The 17,487-nt window shown below is 38.7% G+C and overlaps 1 protein-coding gene across 1 annotated transcript; it reads right to left on the bottom strand.

The window, feature by feature from the left end:
• Positions 1–1,514: 1,514 nt before the first annotated feature.
• Positions 1,515–17,465, bottom strand: CHP1 (calcineurin like EF-hand protein 1). Its single transcript, XM_048948249.1, has 7 exons — positions 17,210–17,465; positions 12,843–12,915; positions 6,394–6,474; positions 5,432–5,559; positions 4,613–4,674; positions 3,439–3,561; positions 1,515–2,206 (listed from the first exon to the last, which is right to left on the bottom strand). Exons 1-7 carry the CDS (start codon positions 17,274–17,276, stop codon positions 2,153–2,155), a joined length of 588 nt encoding a protein of 195 aa, XP_048804206.1. The 5' UTR covers positions 17,277–17,465; the 3' UTR covers positions 1,515–2,152.
• Positions 17,466–17,487: the final 22 nt, after the last annotated feature.

The following is a 17,487-nucleotide window of genomic DNA, read 5'->3' as shown; positions in this document are numbered from 1 at the left end:
CCCCCCACCCTTGTTTGGAAACATGGAGAAATGTAATGCTCCTGTTCTTACAGAATCCATGTTGTAGTGTTGCACGTGCTCCTGCGGAGGTCTTGTTTTGGACTACTGGTTTCTTCCACTTTACCAGCAGAAAGAAGGATTTTGGCAATACTCTCAAAACAAAGTTACAAGAATTCATTTGTAAAGCATGCTAGCTATACTATTGCACTGGTACTTAATTTTTCTAGCCTGAGGATATCCGTTACAATAAATTGTGTTTGTTTGTTTTTAATACAGTGGAAGGTTTATTTATGGGTTGATAAATACAATATCCAGTCTCACTGGGACAATAAGGCACAACTGTAGGTTACAACTATACAGCCAGAATAGGAGAGCAACACTTTAAAGCAGATCACAATGCGTACAACTTCAAAAAAAAAAAAAAAAAAACAACCCAAAAAAAACAAAAAACAAACGACTTCATTAACATTATTACAATCCTATTTTACATGACAGTCAAAACATTTTTCCTCATACAGAGGTTTTTGATTTGTTTCTGGACTTGTGCTGCGCACTGCAAAACAAAGGATAGCATTTTATTCTGCAATTCCTTAATTTAAAACAAACCAGAAATCCTTCAGAGACCTGCATGTTATTTTACAGAAGTAAATGAGTCAAGGAACAAAGAAAATAAAACGAATATTTGAGGGTAGTTTGAGACTGGCAGTATTTATAGAAATATAAACAAATGACAAAGAAGCAGTTGTAACACTGATTCTTCAATAAAGAAGCTCCTAGAGCTTTTTGGTTTTACTGTAAGGTCTTCCCAGACCATAGGCTGCTCCAGCTGAACTAGGTGAGATCATTTGCCAATCTAACCACAGAAAAGTGTGCTGCTGTTGAACCTTCAATACTTTCGACATCTTGATTTGATTGGGAGTAAATATATTAACTGTATTAAATGAAAGATAAATGAAAGCATAATTGTCTTATACTTGCAGAGAGATTTATGTAGGAATATATTCTGAAATATCATTGGTAGTACTCAAAATATGTACTTCCAAGCAGTATTTGCATGCCCAACCTTCCATAAACACACCTAGTACAATCAACACAAATCTAAAAGACTAGGACTTCCATACTGAAAAGTGCAAATAACTACTAGCGTCCAGGTCACTAGAATTAAGAAAAAAAAAATCAGTAATGTTCCATGACACTTATCAGGGCAGTGACAGAAAGACAAATCCCAGTTTTTGGCATGAATAGTTTTCTTGCATTATGTATGCTGGTAAACAAGTTTACACCTTCAGAGGCAAAGCCACCCGAATGGGAAGAGGCATCTTAGAGTAAAGCAACCTGGAAAAGGTACTTCATGTTTCACCTGACTTCATGTCAAGTTTGGAAGCTACTCATAGGAAAGAAACATTCCTGCAGCAAATGCAGAAACTATTTAAGTGACTTAGTGCAGAGTTCCTATTTCCTTTGAGGACACCACTGTCCATCTCCACCACACATTCTCTTACTGTGCCTATTCTCCTACTGTGAATCAATCCCCAAAAGAAGAAAGTCTCCACACCATACCTCTGGACTGTTACCATGCATTCTGTGCTTGTTTGTAATGACACCATAAGAACTATATCATCTTTTTGTAGAAATCAAGATTTGAAAGCAGGGAAGAAAAAAAATAAAGAGCCAACTAAGGAAGAAAGAGACAGCTATGATGTGAAGCCACTACTGGAAACGAAGGTGAACAATTATCACTGCACTTAGTATTTGAGTAGATACTCATCTTCAAGAAGCATTTCAGAAGGCATTTCTGTGGCATTTTCCTTTTTCCATTCTCAGATTCAGAACTCAGAAGAATCAGTTTGTAGATTAAACTGCAGTACACCAAAAGGAGAAACATTTACTCATAACGCAAAAGGAGACAAGGGAAGAAGTAAAAATTAAAAATGGAAGGATTTTTTTTAATGCTCCTTTCCAAGTTCCATGGCAGCTATTTCTCTTAGTTCCTGATGCACAGGGAATGTTCACATTGGTAGAACAAATCAGTGAAGGGTTGGAGATGTATTTTATATGCACCAGTAACAATGCTTTGGGGGAAGGTGGCAAGGAAATAATGAAGTTCTATTCATCTTATAGTAAGGGTAGAAAGGAGTAGGTTCTCCATCCATCAGTGAAGAAAACGAATACTCATTTTCTGCTCTACGTCCACCTTCTCCAAAACCTGCAATAAGATCCAGAAAGTTATTTTAGTTAATTTACACAAGATATTTCTTTCTTGCAAGTAAAAAGGACATGGGCAGGAACATAGAGCATCTTCAATTTGGCATGACATTCATCTACAGACTGCTGTGTTTTGTTCTGGAAAGAAACTCCAGCCATTTAAATCTGAAGAAGGATGTCAACTAAAATACAACTGACGCAGGTTGCCAATAGTCCAGAAAGGGCTGAGCTATTCTCAAAAGTAGATTGTACAAGAATGCATGGTGAGGAAACAATGGACTAGAAGAAGGGACACAAGCAGTTGAACTAAAAGACCACAGCAGACCATTTTAAAGCTGAATTTAGAGTAATTTAAGTTCTAAGAGATTCCTGGATGTCATTTTGTTCAGCTTTCTCAGTGCGTAAAGCAGGGCCAGCTAGATTAAGTCACTGAAGGTCTCACCCAGTTGAGTTTTAAATTTCTCAAAGGAAGAGGGGTTCTGTATCTCTAGCACCTGATCCTACTAAGAATTTCCCACACTGCATTTTGTTTATGCTGCCTCATCTCATCTTTGTCCATACATCCAGGATGTGTCTGATTCCTATCATCAATCCCATCCCACTACGTTAAAATTGTTACTTGGAGGACCACTTTTTTCTGCTGACTACATAATGGCTCCTTACTGCTAGCTATTCCTGCAACCATCAGGAGATGCAATTAACAGGACTACAGCTAGGAGTCTGTATGTTAGTATATAATTGGTTGTGTAACAGAAAATATAAAGTGAAATTGGACCAACACAACCATACAGAATTACTTTGTTGTTACTGCTAGTCAGGCTATTTGTGTAGAAAGAAGCATTTATAATAATATTACATTGTTTGCTGCATTGCAAATCTCTGTTGCCTCATTATGAGCTGGTTTCGGGAGTATATTATCTCATTTTTAAGCTCTTGTCACTATTCCATTAACACCTTATTCTACAAGATACGTTTAGGATCAGATGCCTGAAGTAGTCTTCGCATGAGATGAAAATTCTGCAGTATGTTCAGTGCTGTAGCTTACACGAGAGAAACATGGACTAATTATTTGCACCCTAAGAGAACAGCTTAAAAAACATCTGTCCTAATAAGCCAAATGCAAGCAGAAGAAATACTTCAACAACTTATTTTTCCATCTGCATTTAAGTCTGAACCATCTGTCTGTTTACTAAGCAGCTGCATTTACTTGTGTCAAATATGTAATTTACCAACCTTTACAAACTCTGCAAAGGAGATGGCACAATCCCCATCTTGATCGGCTTCCTGGATTGTCCTGTCAGCAATGCTGCCAAGCTGCTCATCTGAGATGTTGACACCAACCATCATCCGTAACACCTGTAACGTATGTAAGTCCTTAGAGTATTAATTTTTAATCATAGGTGTTATAAATACAAGTATTCTTAATATTATTTCTCATGCATGCTGTCTAGGTAATGACTTAGAAGAACAACTCAAAGATTTCCATGGAAATATTTCTGGACAGTTTGGGTAGTTTTTTTTTATTATTATTACTGGTCCTTATACATAAAGGATTGCAGGAAAGAAAGCTTTCTTCTTCAGCCAGCTTTCTCACTAAGCAGCTGAAAGACACAGAAGTAGTAAAAAAAAAAAAACACTTCTGAAACTAGAAAAGAATAACATTTTGTTCCAATGCTTCTAATTTTTCCCACAAAATGTATGAATACTTGATTTGAACATCCACCGTTCAAAATGCTTCCTACAGGAATTTTCTAAGTATATGCACAAGTGATAGCAGCCATTACCCCCTAACATTTAGTAAAGCATCTTCTGCACAGATTGAAAGTGGGCAGTTTCAGTCAAAATCAAAACCTTGTCTTACATCAAGAACCGCAAATTGCCATGTCTACCTCCCAGGATTAGCAGTATGTAATTACTCCTAGCTTAAGCCTAGCTTAAATACATACAGCCACTGATGAACTTTGATTATCTTCGCTGGTCTTTGCTGCAGTTTCACAGAGTTTTATTCCAGTTAGAGAGTACAAAGACAACCAGAAGAATGACTGCATTCACCCTTAGCAATGTCCCCTATGAAGTCACGTTAGAAAGTTGCAGAAGACAGCTCTTAAGAGACTTAGTATATTTGTTGGATTTTTAAGCATCTTTATCAATAACACCTTCCTTTTAGGAACCATTTCTACTAAGATCTTACTTAGCCTAACACTGTAGTGTTAGTAAATCTAGAATCCCTGGTTTGATCAAACAATCTGGGTTACCAAATGGGATCAAGGCTTCATATATCTAAAGCTTTAAACCAGAGATAACAAATAACCACAAATTCCTGCAAGAATTCCATCAAGACTGTTACCAACACCCCTCTTCATTCTAAATGGTGTGAAATGACAGATGATGGAATCGTCTGAAGTACCTGAAGAAGCTCATCCCTGGAAATCTTGTCGTCTTTGTCTAGATCATATAACCGAAAAGCAACTGCAGGGAGAGAAAAAGAGCACTGAATTCAAGTGCCATTGTTTTTCTTCCTGACAACTACCTATAAAAATAATAACTCATCACAAATCATTTTAAGATAACTCATGTAGAATTTTGACTCCACACAATTCACGTTCAGTTCCATAGAAGGTTATTACCACATTTTTGCCGAGAAGTGAGGAACATTAAGTACACACGTAAGTACTCAAAGTTACAGAAGCATTCTACTTGCAGAGTTAATTCTTTAAAGCCCTTAATCACAGTGGCTCTAAGATGTATTCAGTACTTTGACTTCAGAGCCAGCCATTTTTACAATTGTCCATTACCTTCCACTATACTCTAGCTGAGATTTACAACAACCTTTAAGTGCTCTGGGAAGCACTGCCTAGTGCATTCAGTAAGCACTATATTACACAGAAGACTGGAGAAAGAAATAGAAAAGCCCATTTGTGCACAAAACATGGCTTCTTAATATGATATAACCATTGCAAACCATTTTTAAACATTTCCTAAATGTTTTGTAACAAAAGACATATGAACTTAAGATTCAAACAATTCTATCAAATCTTATACAAATATAGGTTGACTACTGATATTCTGGACAGGTAAGATTGCAAGTTCATTTAAAAAAATCAGGTTATTATAGGGTATCATTCCACAGGGAAAGACTGGGTAGAAGACACTAAACCCCTTTGCTCTCTTCTCAGAGAGAGAAAAGAATCTGAATTGCTTCTAACGGAAGGTCCCTATTTCTTACAGTGGAGCTTGTTACTTCGGCTGTTCAGTGGTTCTGGTCCATTCTGGTCTTTGCTCTTTTCATTATCTTCTATGGGCCGGAAGTGGGCTAGTGTCCTCATGAATCCACGGAAATTCACTTGGTCCTCCCTGCACAAGCATTTTAGCCAGTCAGCTTCAGCATAGTTCACACAGGTTTTTTATTTCAATAAAGAACAGTAAAAATGTCTCAGTTGTCCATACCATGGAAATTCTTAATTCCTATCTATCCAGGGTTTAGCAACCTGTGATCAAAGGCAGCTCTTGTGTGATATACAAGGGAAAAAACCTGCAAGAAGTCTTGTTACGGACTACTCCCCTCTTTGCCCACAAGCAGTGTTTAAATTCAAGCTTTCACCTTTTACCTTTGCCTAAGTTATCCTGTAACTACACCCAAGTCTAGCAGTATGTCTTGCTGATCTGAATCCTGTCCTTCAATACTGGAAATCTGCCTCTTTGGACTCATGCTGCAAATGTCATAAGCTACACCTTAAATACGATGCAAATTAAAAAACAGAAGTTGATCTGTTAACTAAGGCACACTTAGAAGGCAAAAAAAGCAAAGAAAAAAATTTAATTAGTTAACTGCAATGCTACTTCACCTAAAGTATTACTGCTACAAGTTTGCTTTAAGAATCAAAGTCCATGCCTTTGACCTTCCTCAAAAGCAGGATAGCAAGAAGAACAGACAACAGTGACATGCAGGCAAATCTTGTCACTGAATAAAGCATACAAAACTCTCTCAAAAGAGACAAGTGTCTCTTATTATGTAATGAAAGCATACAGAGGAAGCAACATACCAACGTGACTAGGAGAAGTTTGAGATGTTATCACCGAATTCAAATTCTGTGCTTTAATCATCATTTCATTCCTATTAGAAGTAGGAATGTACTGACAAACTGTACATTTTGTGACTATTCACAAATCCAGGCAGTTGGAACTCACCCTTCTGAAAAAAAGGCATTGATAATTCGGTCTCCCAGAGGATTGATGGCAAGCTCTGGAATCCGCTGGAAGTCTTCACGGCTAAGTGAGGTAAGAACACAACAAGCCTGTATAAACAAGTCTGCAAGTCACGGGAGAAATAACTGCTTAAGAAGAATTGAGATGCTAACACTATTTGTGCTAGAAGCATCCCTAGAAATTGTGCTCACTAGTTTTCAATTTAAGGAAGGAAAACTTCTGAAATGGTTTTGAAGGAAAAGTAAACTTCTTAAACTATGTGTTTTGGAGCTACATCTGGCAATGATTTCTCCAGACTAGTTCACTCCAGATTCTAGGACAATATCATGCTATGCTCCTCCACATATACTTGCAGGTGATCTGCACTGTTCAGTTTCATGAAAGAACTTCCTACATGCTGAATGCTAAATTTCATATTTTTATCTCCCACTAAGAAGCACTTCTATTTTAAAACAGTAAGTTCAGTCCTAGCTTGTGTACTAGATGCTGCTTCACCAGTTCATTGCCAAGATTCACTGCTCTTGCCAGCCTTCTCCTTTCTACTCGTGACTATATATATAGGCACATGCTAGAATAAGCATAGCTACACTTATTGTTAGAACTTTTTTTCTGCCAGAGAAAAAGACAAAAGCTATGCTGATCTAAAGTAATTCCTTCATGCCAGTATGATCATGAAAACAGTGTCCATTTTATTATTAAAATCGCCTGGATAATTTTTCTTCCAGCCTAACAATATCTCCTTGACAGGAAAGTGGGGTAATCCTGTCATTGCCAAGGCAGGCACACTAAGCAACTCTTTGTAAATACCTCCAGAAACAAAGTTTTTTTCAATATAATAGAGCACAGCAGTTCATTGGTATAAGATATATTTCATGGTCATCTGGACTTTAAAGTACAATAACAGCACCATGTTAAGGCTACGAAAACAAACAAAACCCACAAAACCAGACCCCGTAATCCCAGACTCTTCTGTCCACATACATAACTCAACAGTTACTGCCTGATCTCTAGAAATATTGGCTGCTCCCTTAAAGTCAAATGCAACCCTGCTATTTCTGACTTTTGAGTCAAACTTTCAAACTCAGTCATTCAGAACCTGCTACTTTTAAAATCCACTTTCTCAAAAATGAATCAGCAATAAGTTTGCACTGGCAGAGGAAAGCAAAGGAGAACAAACCTATTTAAGCACACTAGCCTTTTGAATAACGGTGCGATCTTAAAGACAGGAGGAAAAATGTCTGAGAAAGATCAAGCAAGATGTTCTGACTGTAAGTGAACTCTGAAGTATTCCTAGTACTTAGTTACACCACTGCACAGTTAGTCCCAATTATAGCACATCTGTTACAACATGGCTAAAACTGTTTGACCTTCTGATAGAATGACCTGATCATATTTTTAAACCTACATCTAGTCTGACCAGGTCTGAATTATTTTTAATTGGCAAAGTCACCATCTGCATAACACAATCAACTTGTTACCCTACCCTCCAGGACTGCTACCTTTTCAAGCTATAGCTGAAGGGCAGAGCATGCATTAATGACTCAGGTACAAAAAGCAGTGATGTGGAAAACATGCACCCTAGAAGCAACATCTTACTAACATAACTTCAATGCTAGCATTTAGGATCTAAAAGCAACAACTGCTCTCAGATTCCATTCAAGACAAAAATCTTAACATTTCAATGTTTTCTACTTGCATATCACTATTTGTTAATATCAAGCCTCAATTAACACTCAGCATTCCAACTTCCAGTTCTACTTTATAGCAGGAGATTAACAATTAACCACAAATAACTCCCCAGGTTTCAAACCTATTTGTCCTGTCATTATCAGGATTGCAGCAGACCATTTTTGCTTGTTAAGAGCGCATTACTGAGTGAGTGTTATAATTGAAATGGCTCTCATGGCCATAAAAGTAAATTAATGCATGATGCAAGTTATTCTCCACTTCATAAAGGAAAACTTCCTGCAGTCATTTGGGGCCAACTTCACGTGGCTGAGGCTGGAACTTGCAGGAAAATCAGATGCCCTCTGCTTCTTCTGTTTTAGTAACATAGCAACAGGCACTTCTAACATGGTTATTTCCAGGGCTAGGCTTCAACTAAACCCTTGCTTAAACATAACATGCAAAGCAACCTTTAACTGCATGTTATTGTGGAGACCGGATGTTTTATATGTATTCCAGAGCATTCACAGATTGCAGCAAGGAATTTCTCAATTTTAAGACTGGACTCTATTTTCCTCTCACTATTTCTGGCTGTCCACCCTTTTACTTCAAAATGAGTGGGTGAAACAAAGTAAAACAGTACATTTAACATGAGGGATGGAAAAAAGGGGAAGATGTCCACAGAGTGAAGACAATAAGAAATATTTAAAGCTTCTAGAAAAAAATTAAAAGGATATAATTCAAAGTAGAGTAAATAGCACCATGGTCAGATTTCACTGGTTACTACTGAAAAGACATTTTACTGTTCTCTTCCCCTGTTAACATCAGCTTTAACATTTGTCAGACTGTCTGACGGTCTAACACACCTCATTAACAAAAAGGAAAGTTCCTCACTTTTTCTTCTCCATTCTCCCAATTATCTTTGATTAATTAGACTAATTTTTGAACAGCTTCTCTTTGCAAATACCACCACAGCTGACAAAGATGTGCTGAGAACATGGAGAAGTGATACAGGAAGAGTGATCACCCTCCTCTTTCAACAGCCATGTCAGCCATCTCATCTAACTTCATCCTTACACACAGTTTATAAAAGTTGAAAAATGGTTTCTTAACTGGGGAGTAATTGCTTTATAAACATTAGGAAAAGAATGCCAAAATAACTAGAAGAAAAGCAACAGAAAGCAATATAAATAAATGAATGGACAGTCAAGGACAGAAGCATAAACTATTATAGTAACCTATCATTCACCAATCCAAATCCACATGCTGCCTGTTTTGTCAGTGTTAGACAAAGCTAGAAATCCTTCACATTTTCTTAAGCAAAGGCAAAGAATTCCATACTCGGAGAGTTAGCTTGTACACTGTTGTTAATGCATGCACTATCAGTTTGAACTATTAAGAACAAGCCTAGAACTTTCTCAGTCTGAGCTGATTGAACTTGCTGACAAAAGTCAGCAGATGGCCCTGATAGTTCATGACCGTTCTCCCAGCACCAAAGGCTTTCTAAAAGTTCTCCAAGAGACAGTCTTGTGAACAGCATTTTTAAGTGCAGAATTTGCATAAATAGCACAGTATGTCTGCTCTACCATCAGCTTTCAGAACACTTGCCTACCTTCCTTCACAACTCACCAGGCTAAACCGATCACTGTACAGCAAAAAAAATACTTTTGAAGTGTTTAACATGTCATTTCCCAGTGCAGAAGTTGCCGCTATACAAGAGGCTCCTAGACACAATATTAAAATAAAAGACAACAAGAACAGTTACCCTGGCTTTTACAACCTGTTTTCATTCATATGGCACAAGTCAGTTTGGCAATTTTGTTTAAGAAAATGAAGGAAATACCATGTTTTCTCTACACTTCTAAAGAACTGATAGCATTCACCAGTTGCTGCAATTCTAAGCAGAAGATAAAGAGGGGAAAAAAAACAACATTCCTTCAAAATTATCTGATGACAGTAAGCACAGTAACTTCTTGCTTACCCAGAAGAAGTCATTTGATCAGTATTTCAGAAGCCATGCTTTCTAAGCTTCTGACCCACTACCCCCAGCACTGTTTTTCAGGAAATACTTTTCCATTACTTAAACTTAATGACTGCTTCCACATATTGTGAGTACCATAACAGGTTTCAAAATTTGAATGCCACTTTAACACAGCCATGGCTGGATAAGGCCACGCTCAGAGGCCAAGAATGCAAGTTCACAGAACAGTTTGCACACTTGAGGATTTTTCCAAATGAACTTTCCAACTTTCATTTCCTTTTCCAAGTACCACATGGTTATCAACAAAGACAGTAAAACATCTCCTGATACTTAACCCTATGAAACCAACCAGGTTGCCCAAGGAGGATGTGAATGCCCCATCACTGGAGGCATCCAAGTCCAGGCTGGATGTGGCCCTGGGCAGCCTGGTGTAGTTGTTTGGCAACCCTGCACACAGCACAGGGGTTGAAACTAGATGATCATTGTGGCTCTTTTCAACCCAGGCTATTCTATGTTTCTATGAACTACTAAGCAATATGCATCTTTCATAGAATATATGACTAACTATTCCTCTTACACAAATCAAATATGACTGAATCCTTAAAAGTTGAAGGGAGGAACTGAGAAAGCATGTGCATCCAGGTTCCAACTGTGCTGGACTGTTGTGGATACAACCATCTTTAACCAGCAAAGACAAAATCCACACGCAGACTTTGAAGGTGCTGTTAGTATTCACTTCAAGTAACTCAACTGAGACATCAGTAGTATTTTTACCTATAGATCATCAGCTAGTCTGTTAGTCACAACAGCCAGGGTTACAATTTAGGATACATCAGGTTCAGTGACAGGACAGGTTTAAGCAGCTCCCGCCCATCCCGTGTGAAGACAATTGTTTCCACCCCCACACTCCATCTTGCCATCCCTTCAGCTATGCCAGTCCATGTACTTACAGTACAACCACAGTTCAAATGAGAGGCTAAAAATATCTACACAAACTAAATGAGAATTAAGTGTACTTTTAACCAAAACTGATCACTTAGACATGTTTACACAACAGGACAGCACAATTTAAATGTTAAATGAGAAGTCGGCAATTTGTGGCACCCAAAGGAATTGCATGAGTCATGGAAGTAAATGGCAGGAAGTAGTGTTTTATGTAGACAGGTTTATAGATAGGTCTAGCTTTATAGGCCATTCTACAGCCACACTTTGCAAGATCAGGTCATGGAAAAAACCCAGGTGATCACTGAATCAATGTTTACTGGGTTTGGGAGCAATGGAATAGCTATGAAGAAAATTAATCCCATTCCCACCAGACCAGTACACTATGTTAGGAGGTCTTTCCTCTTCCCGCTCTGTCCTGCATCACCTCAAGCTTCTGCACTGGTTCCAGCACATGTGGCTATACAATGATGTGAAGCAAAACCTGTCTGTAAACAGGTTACGTTCCCTTTTTTGTTCATTCTTTGGCAAGTTTTCAGAAATGCACATTAGCTTCCAAAGATGAGCCTTGAACACCAAAATCAACACAGAAAAGCAAGAGACTTCCAGCAAGAGACTACAGCCTTAGACCAGTTGGTTGTGAAACTGCAGTTCTGGCATGTTCAATCATGACCAGCTCATCTGTTAGACGTCTGTAGGCATCATCAATAGAACAGTAAACAGTCAAGTATTATAAGAGTTTATAATTAGTCCAGTAAATAAAGAGCAAAACAGTAACATGTTACACAATAACCAGATAATGCTTTCCAGCAGTTTCAGTGGATCAAAGTGAAAAATATTTTGCAGATGAGATTTAAGCTTCATTTTTATTTAACTGTCTATTAGGCTTACGTGATAGGTTTTGGTAGCAAGGGACCCTCTGTCAGCAGAGCACAACAGCTGCCTCATGTTAGGTGAGAGCCAGCTCCAACCAGCTCAAAAAAGCACCTATCAAAGGCCAAATCTGAGCCAGCATGCAACACTGTTTACAGCTGTGAAAGCATATTTAAGACCAGGGAAACAACACTGCACAACAGCTGGGAGAGAGGGGTGATAAAATATGAGAAACAAGACAAGCTTGTTTCATCACATTTTCTCTCCCAATTCTGTTGAGGAGAGGGAGTAAGAAAACAGTAAAGTACAGCAGAGCCACCAACTAGCGCGAAATCACTACAAACTGCAGCTAACCAGCTCACTTCTGTGCAGCATTGGAACATCTTGCACATTTTCCGCTAGCTACTACTAGAAAGAAAGAATCAAGTGAGTACTTATTCAGTCACAGTGACTTAGTTCCAGCACTTTCATGTTATTTTTGAGCATATTAACAGACATGGTTGTTGTTAAAGACATGGGGCATCATATATAATTAGAAGCTCTTGTTCTCAAAATATCTTTCTCTTGAAAACGAGGATAAGGATAACCTAGTGGAACAACTCTTTTAATAATTACCTATAAACTAGAGGCAGCTTGTAGTATAAGAAGCAACAATTAAAAAATATGGTTAACATTTCTAAACATGTGTTGTTAAATCCTCAATATCAACTGAGCTTTCCTGTATTAATTACTACAAACCTTCAGCTCTATGGTAAAGAGAACTGTTATTGAGAGTACCTTTACTCAGTCCAGCAATCAGATTTCTTCCATAAAAGAAGTTTGAAATTCCATGCAGACACTATGTATGAAGGAACCTGTTATAACAGCCTCAGTGATTCACTACATGAGAAAAACATGCACACATTCCGCAACAGCAAGCCACCGTTAAAGACATTTCAACAGAAAGAGACAAATTAGTGTCAGTACCTACCTAAGAGTGCCATTTTCTCCTTTGTCTAGGCTGGTGAAGCGACTATACAAGCGAGTGATTTGACTGTGGGAGACTGAAGAAAGAAAAAAAAAATGAGCACATCAGTGATTCCCTGCAGGAGCACACCACACTGCACCAAACTGCACTGCCAAGAGATCTGAATCACAGTTTCAATGTTTCTTTTATTGCTGGAAATTTTCTCAACAGCCTTCACCAGTCTTCTCCATGTCATTCAAGACACTACAGTGACCTTTCTTGTAGCATCTTTACTTCTTTTGTCTCTACTTCTGTTGGTTTCTTTCCTCCCATCCTTAGATGGGAAATGTATTATTCCTCCACCTCTAGAAAAAATGACTAGGCTTGACACCTGATCACTTTTTGTTCGTTACAGGATTGTCTGAATCTAAACAGTTTATTCATTTTGTGGTTCAAAGCATGCTGCAGGCTTCTAGAACAGTGAATTCAAAACTGAAAAGTCAACTTCTAAACAAGTTCAAGAGTGAGCTGAAAAAGCAAGTGGAAAGAAAAAAATTACTTCAGACTAAATCTGCAATTTACAAGAGTTATTCCAAGGCCACTTATTAATTTTAGCACAATGGCATCAACATTACCAAAATATTAGGCATTTCAAAGGTACCAGACATCCAGCACCTTAGGGGGAGTCCACAGTCAGAACATCTATCTAGAATATTAATTCCGTAAAACTGAAAGAATATTTGACAGAATATGTTGGCTTCTCAGAGCCCCCTCACACCAAGTTAGTCAATACATGAAATAAGACTGAATTGGGCTGTAATGTTTGCTCAGTAAAGGTGTGATTACATCCAGTGTTGAACTAGCACATACTGCAATGTTTGGATTGAATTGTTTTAAAAGCCTTCACCAGCCCACATACAAAATTTATTTGGGAACAGGTTGCACAGCACTTGTCTGATCTGTAACAACTGAAGTAAAATTATTTTTATCAGGTCTGTTCTTTTCCAGCCTATTTGTTTAGGTTCACCTGCTCCCTCTTCTAGGATGACCTGCCAACAACTGTTCTTTTTCATGTCTCCTAAGCAACCTTCATTCTTTGCACTGGGTTGGGCAACTTGCTCAGTTCCACATAAGGCAACTTCTCTCCCATCAAACAGGGCAGCTTGCTCAAGTTCAAGTTAAGCAACACACACAGCAAGTAAATAATGCTATTTTCAAGACTTCCAGCATCTGCACTTTCTTCTTTTAGATACCATACATGCAATCATAACAACGGATTATGAAGTGAGCACCCTGGGGTTACAACTTTGGTAAAAAAAACAAAAACTTTCAACTCCTCCATCTCTCATTTTCAAGTCAGTGTACCCAACTCCATTTTTGGAACACCTCCACAACAGAATATGATGAGTTGGCACATATTGACAGGAGACAGCGTTTGTTGATATCATACTGGACAAACAGCATATCATAGCAGTATGACAAAGGAACTTGATTCAGATCCAGCACTGCACTCTTTCCTAATTTCCTATTTGACTCTCATCCTTCGTGAAAGCTGCAGCATCGGACACTTTTCAAAGCTTCCTCAGGCAAAAGAATTCCCTGCTGACCTAAAGAAAACCAGAGCAAGGTTTGCAACTTACAACCGCTTCTTATAACCAAAAACTAAGACTTAAAGCTTCTTGAAACATGACTTTATCTATAATACTCATTAAGGCCCTTCTAGAAGTTTAAGTCAAATCAAGACTGTAGCTGTATCTTCTATTTTAATTTTGCTAATTAGAACATTTTTAGTAACTAGATATGCTGAAACATGACCAAAACACTAGCACAAGATCACATAAACATGCGATGTTTATCTATTTCCAAATACATCTCAAAAATGCAATATATACAGAGAAAAAAAAAAAAAAATCAAATCTGGAAAAGCATTGCAGATTCACAGTTCATTTTTTTAAAGCATCTTTAACAGTGACACTACCTTTATTCTATGATATATGAAAATATATTTCCTAAGCACATAAGTAACCATAAGAAAATCCATCACCTCTTACTTCTTAAATAATTCTCTTAAATCCTCATATAAATGCTAGCTTATTATTAATCCTTACATGAACAGCTTCAAAGCATGGGAACAAAGAGTATGAACCAAAGGCTTTGAACACTGTTACATTCCAATGGCTTTCCAAAGAGCTTGCAAGAATGCTGACAAGCAACATCTTGGACATCCTATCTGTTTTTCTTAATAGTGATTACTGAAATGGCAAAGCACTTTTCTCTCAGATTGGAGATAATCTGCCAGCAAGCACAACTCTTAATGGGCACAGTAGTCTCCAGTTCCTGGGAGCACTGCCTTTGCAGATGTTTCTAAACTTACTGAGCTAGTGTTTTCCATCACGACACAAAGAAGTATGTAATACAGAACTTCCCCCTGAATTTAAAATTTCATTCAAGAGATTTTTAGTGCCATTGTACAGCTTGTGAAAGACCGTGCTTCAAGTTCCCACAAAGATATCTTTTTAGTCTGTTCAACTAAGCAGCATTAACACATAGCTTATTACTAATATTAGTATTATCAGCTATTCGGTTTTGTGCTATATAAAATTCTATCACTGAACTCATTCCAATAAGTTAAATGTTAGGTTTGCTCTTTTGTACTTAACTTCAGATGAACTAGAACAGGCATTTTCCCTCATGGAAGCCAAAACAGAATCATTCAGAGAACTTACCACATCAGTCCATCAGCAGCACGTAATACTGCCAAATTGTTTATTTCAAGAAGTCCCTTTCTCAAACTCTTTAACAACTGAAGTATCATTAGCATCAAGTTTCTAGCAAATGATCAGATAGCCTATTCAGTAATACTACTTCAGTATTCTTCCTGCAAACTTTGTTCCAGGTAACTTCAGAGTCCTGTATTTCTCCTATCTTGTACCTCACATAAGTATAGGTTCACCTGTGTGAAGCATGGAACAGTCCTACAGGTTGGTGGAATTTTCCATCTATCTACAGAAGTAGAAAAGGCAGAGGAAAATACATTCCTAGTCTCCATTTACAGACTGAAGAGGGAAAAAAAAAAAATTGATAAAGTTCAAGAGGCACTTTATGACAGCTCACAAGCAAGCACAAATCAGAGAATATCAGTAATACTTGATTAACCAAATTGCATTTTACAACAGATAAAACTGAGTAATAAAAACACAGAAATTAAGTAAATTCAAGCAATAGATTTTAAACCTTCTGATCACAAACCATTAACATGGGTATTTAAGTAAAGCATTTAGAGGGTAACTAGAGCTTGATGGGTTTATTGCTCAGAAGGTCATGCCTGTACAACCACCTCAATTTATTTAGCCATTCAAAAAATAAAACTGTAGGAATTAAACCCAATCAATAATAAATCAAGTACGAGAAGGAAAGAAAAGTAATTTTTTCCTTTTCTTAAACTTCCTGGAAGAGCATTCCAGATTTAGAGTTTGTTTTTTTTTAAGAGCATATTAAATAGCAAGGCCACCTCCACACTATGGATTTTTGTGGTTAAAAAAGAATATAAATGCAGACTTTTACATTCCCACTTGTTTATCATAACCCTCCTGTACAAAGTTCACCTGACACAGGGAAAGGATCTCGGAAAGTATGTTAACTCACTCAGCTGTCCAACACATTGGCCAATACTATCTTAGATCTCCTGTAGCCTTTTCTGGACCCACTCATTTCCCTGCCACAAATAAACTATTGCTTACGACATACACAAGACAACATTTCAGTAGAAAAAAAAAAAAGCAAAGTATTTTTACAGAGCAAGGAAAAACCAGCAAGCATGAACAGAGCAAGAATACTGTAACAGACACTGATTTGACAAAGAAAAACCAGAATAAAAAGCAAAGAGCAGAGCAATACTACCTCTGCTCTGATTAGATGGAAAGCAGCATCACCATCATCCCTCACCCTGAGGGTGGAGAGGCACTGGGGAAGCAACGGGTGCCCCATGGCTGGAGGGCCCAGAGACAGTGGGGAGAGCCCTGCACACGGCTCGGGATTAAGGGACAGCTACACTCTGCTAATTGCTAACTAAAACAGAAATTTATTTTTTTCGTTACTGTTATTCAACACAAGACTTCCACAAGTTATACTAGCTCCCCCATACCCCCAGTAGCCCCAGCTGTAGCAACACAACAACTAACGCTGGGGAGAAAAAAATAAGTACTACAACGAGAGAGCAAAGGCCCCCGGCCCGCAGCCCTCAGCGGCCTCCACGGGCACTTCCCAGCCCACCCAGCCGGCAGCCCCGCGGCCTTCCCGTCCCCGTTCTACAAGCCGTGCGAGGAGCCCAGCACAACCGGCCCAGACGCCTCTCGGCGGAGGACAACCGCTGCCCACCGCTCCATACTCACAGCCCGTCTCCTTCTTGATCTCCTCAATCTCCTCGTCCCGGAGTAGCGTAGACGCCCGGGAACCCATAGCTGCAACCAAAGGCAGCGACGAGACCTCGGCTCCCCCGGACCTAACCCGACGCGGCGCTCAGCAGCGCTAAGAAGCTAGGCGGCGGCACGCCTCTTATGGCGCCGCTCCCGGCCCGGCCCCGCCGCCCGCCCCTCACTGCCTAGCGGCCGCGCGCATGCACACTCCGCACCCGCCGATCGGCCCGCGTCAGCGAGGTGAACCGAGGCGG

Source organism: Lagopus muta, chromosome 6 (assembly GCF_023343835.1).
Source record: "Lagopus muta isolate bLagMut1 chromosome 6, bLagMut1 primary, whole genome shotgun sequence".
Taxonomy (NCBI): domain Eukaryota; kingdom Metazoa; phylum Chordata; class Aves; order Galliformes; family Phasianidae; genus Lagopus; species Lagopus muta.
Note: the sequence above shows the minus strand (reverse complement) of the source record. Positions and strands in the feature narration are given on the sequence as shown.

What these genes read in the sequence shown, in the direction of transcription:
- CHP1 (XM_048948249.1), bottom strand. Translation starts at nt 17,276, where the DNA reads ATGGGTTCCCGGGCGTCTACGCTACTCCGGGACGAGGAGATTGAGGAG. An exon ending in AATGCCTTTTTTTCAGAAGG is followed by an intron (nt 5,560 to 6,393) that starts GTGAGTTCCAAC and finishes ATGCTTGTGCAG; the next exon opens with GGAGGACCAAGTGAATTTCC. An exon ending in CCAGGGATGAGCTTCTTCAG is followed by an intron (nt 3,562 to 4,612) that starts GTACTTCAGACG and finishes CATACGTTACAG; the next exon opens with GTGTTACGGATGATGGTTGG.